Consider the following 2,006-nt stretch of genomic DNA (forward strand, 5'->3'; position numbering starts at 1 on the left):
ATATATAGTCATTTCACTCATATATTAAATTTTCTATCTACAGGCATTGGTAGTTCCGTGGGCTCCTGGGATTATCATAGGAAGCGGATGTATAGTTTCTTCAATTTTGGTTCAAGTATTTCTACCAGAAACTGGAGACCGTGTTCTACCACAGACAATCGAGGAAGTGACCAAAATAGAGAATGAAAAGAAAAGGAATAAAATTCACACTATATCCTACAGAGAATGAGATAATCAATATAATCTGTAGCCTCAATCAGCAAAATTACGTTTATACAAATTCAGAACACGTAGTCTATATTGAAGTGATGTGTGTATGTATATGAACATATATCACATTATATTCTATTATACTATATTGTATTATATTATATTATGTATATTATATGTAAAAAGCCTGGGAATAAGTTTCTTATATGATTAGGTAGTGAGAGCTAATCATATGATAGATTCTTTATATAATGAAATATGAAAATTGTTCTATTTTATCCAGAATGTTCATCATTCTGTCACCTGAGCGATCCTACAATATCATGAAACTTAGAGTCTTGTTTGACTTATCATATTCAGATGTATATATCGGTCTACTTCTTCTGCTGAGTAATTCACTTTGACATGCAGTATTCAAGAGATCGGAAAAGTTCACTCGGAAACTTTCAACGGGAATAGGAAGATGACTTAGTGAAACGATTTTACCCAAGATAGAAAAAAAAAGGACACAATCAAGGAAGAAATAGAAGCGCATTGTTACCAGCGAAAAATAATATCCGGTAGTTTAGTCGATTGCATTGTATAATACATTAAACAAAAACCTTTTTAAAAAATGCGATTCAATACACCCGTTTTCATTGAACACCAGATTTAGGAATGCTAGCCCCTAAACTATCCGGTTTGCCCATCTTTTACACTTTATTCGTTAAAATTAATATCGGGAAACAGAACCTGCGGATTCAGAGACTTACATTTTACATGCAACCACCCATACAAAACTATCTTCAACGGAGGCTTCTTGAAAATGACATCGAAAACGTTAGAAATATTTTAGTCAGCAAAGCTATGAAGTCTATGGTTGATAAGTGCACTTGGATAAACAAACATCCAAACTCACTCAAGACATAGTCTATGAATTGGAAGTTATATTTAAAAATAGAAACAAGAAAATAAATATCAAAATATAAAATGAAATGACAAAAAGATCTTTGAAAAATGATATTTGTCGATCATTTATCGTCCCGACAGTGAAAAACAACTAATGGAATAGAGATAGAAATACAGAAATATAATATATCAAAGAAGGAAGAGATATTTGGTAGAAAGTCTTAAGCAAAAATGATCGTTGATAAATCGCTAATAGAAGCGATAATGATCCAGATCGCGGAAAATGTGACTTTATTCCGTTCTACAAAAGCCTCTACACATTACTTGGGTACCTACTCAAAGTGGTTTAGACCCTGCAGCCGTTTCTCCAAAAAACTTGTTGAAGTTCTGGAATCCTACAAAACCATCCAACGAAATATCACTTATCTTGAACTTTACTTTCTATTAAATAAAATATAATCAACCATATACTACCATTTTTCAATAATATTTATTCTTTCTTGATTCTTATACTTATATGCTTAATATTAGCCACTAGCAAGGACACAGTAATTCGTTCTGCATTCACAATATGCTACCAATTCAATATTGTGTCTTACTTTTGTGTTGGGAGTGCGATGTTTTCACTTTTAATTTTATCTCTATATCTTTTCTATAGAGTTCAGAGCCAGCAGCACGAGTTACGACGTTTCGTATACGAATACGTCAGTGTAAACAATATGATCGAAGATAGAACAAATGGATATACCCATCGCCTATTTTTTCTATCTTCGATCGCATTGTTTACATAGGTGCATTTATATACGAAACGTCGTAACTTGTGGTGCTGGATCTGAATTCTATAGAAAATCTACAGAGATATTTACAATTGTTTTATTCCTTATACAGTATTATATATTGGTAAATAC

General features: G+C 32.2%; 1 protein-coding gene across 3 annotated transcripts in view; it reads left to right on the plus strand.

Moving 5' to 3' along the window:
• The window catches only part of LOC128249057 (organic anion transporter 3-like), a 76,274-nt gene extending 74,708 nt beyond the window's left edge, over positions 1-1,566 (plus strand). For all 3 annotated transcript variants that reach the window (XM_052971574.1, XM_052971577.1, XM_052971578.1), the window contains one exon: positions 44-1,566. In XM_052971574.1, coding sequence (XP_052827534.1) covers positions 44-229 — 186 coding nt within the window. In that variant the 3' untranslated portion in view covers positions 230-1,566. The remainder of the gene's footprint in view (positions 1-43) is intronic.
• Positions 1,567-2,006: the final 440 nt, after the last annotated feature.

Source organism: Octopus bimaculoides, chromosome 11 (genome assembly GCF_001194135.2).
Source record: "Octopus bimaculoides isolate UCB-OBI-ISO-001 chromosome 11, ASM119413v2, whole genome shotgun sequence".
Taxonomy (NCBI): domain Eukaryota; kingdom Metazoa; phylum Mollusca; class Cephalopoda; order Octopoda; family Octopodidae; genus Octopus; species Octopus bimaculoides.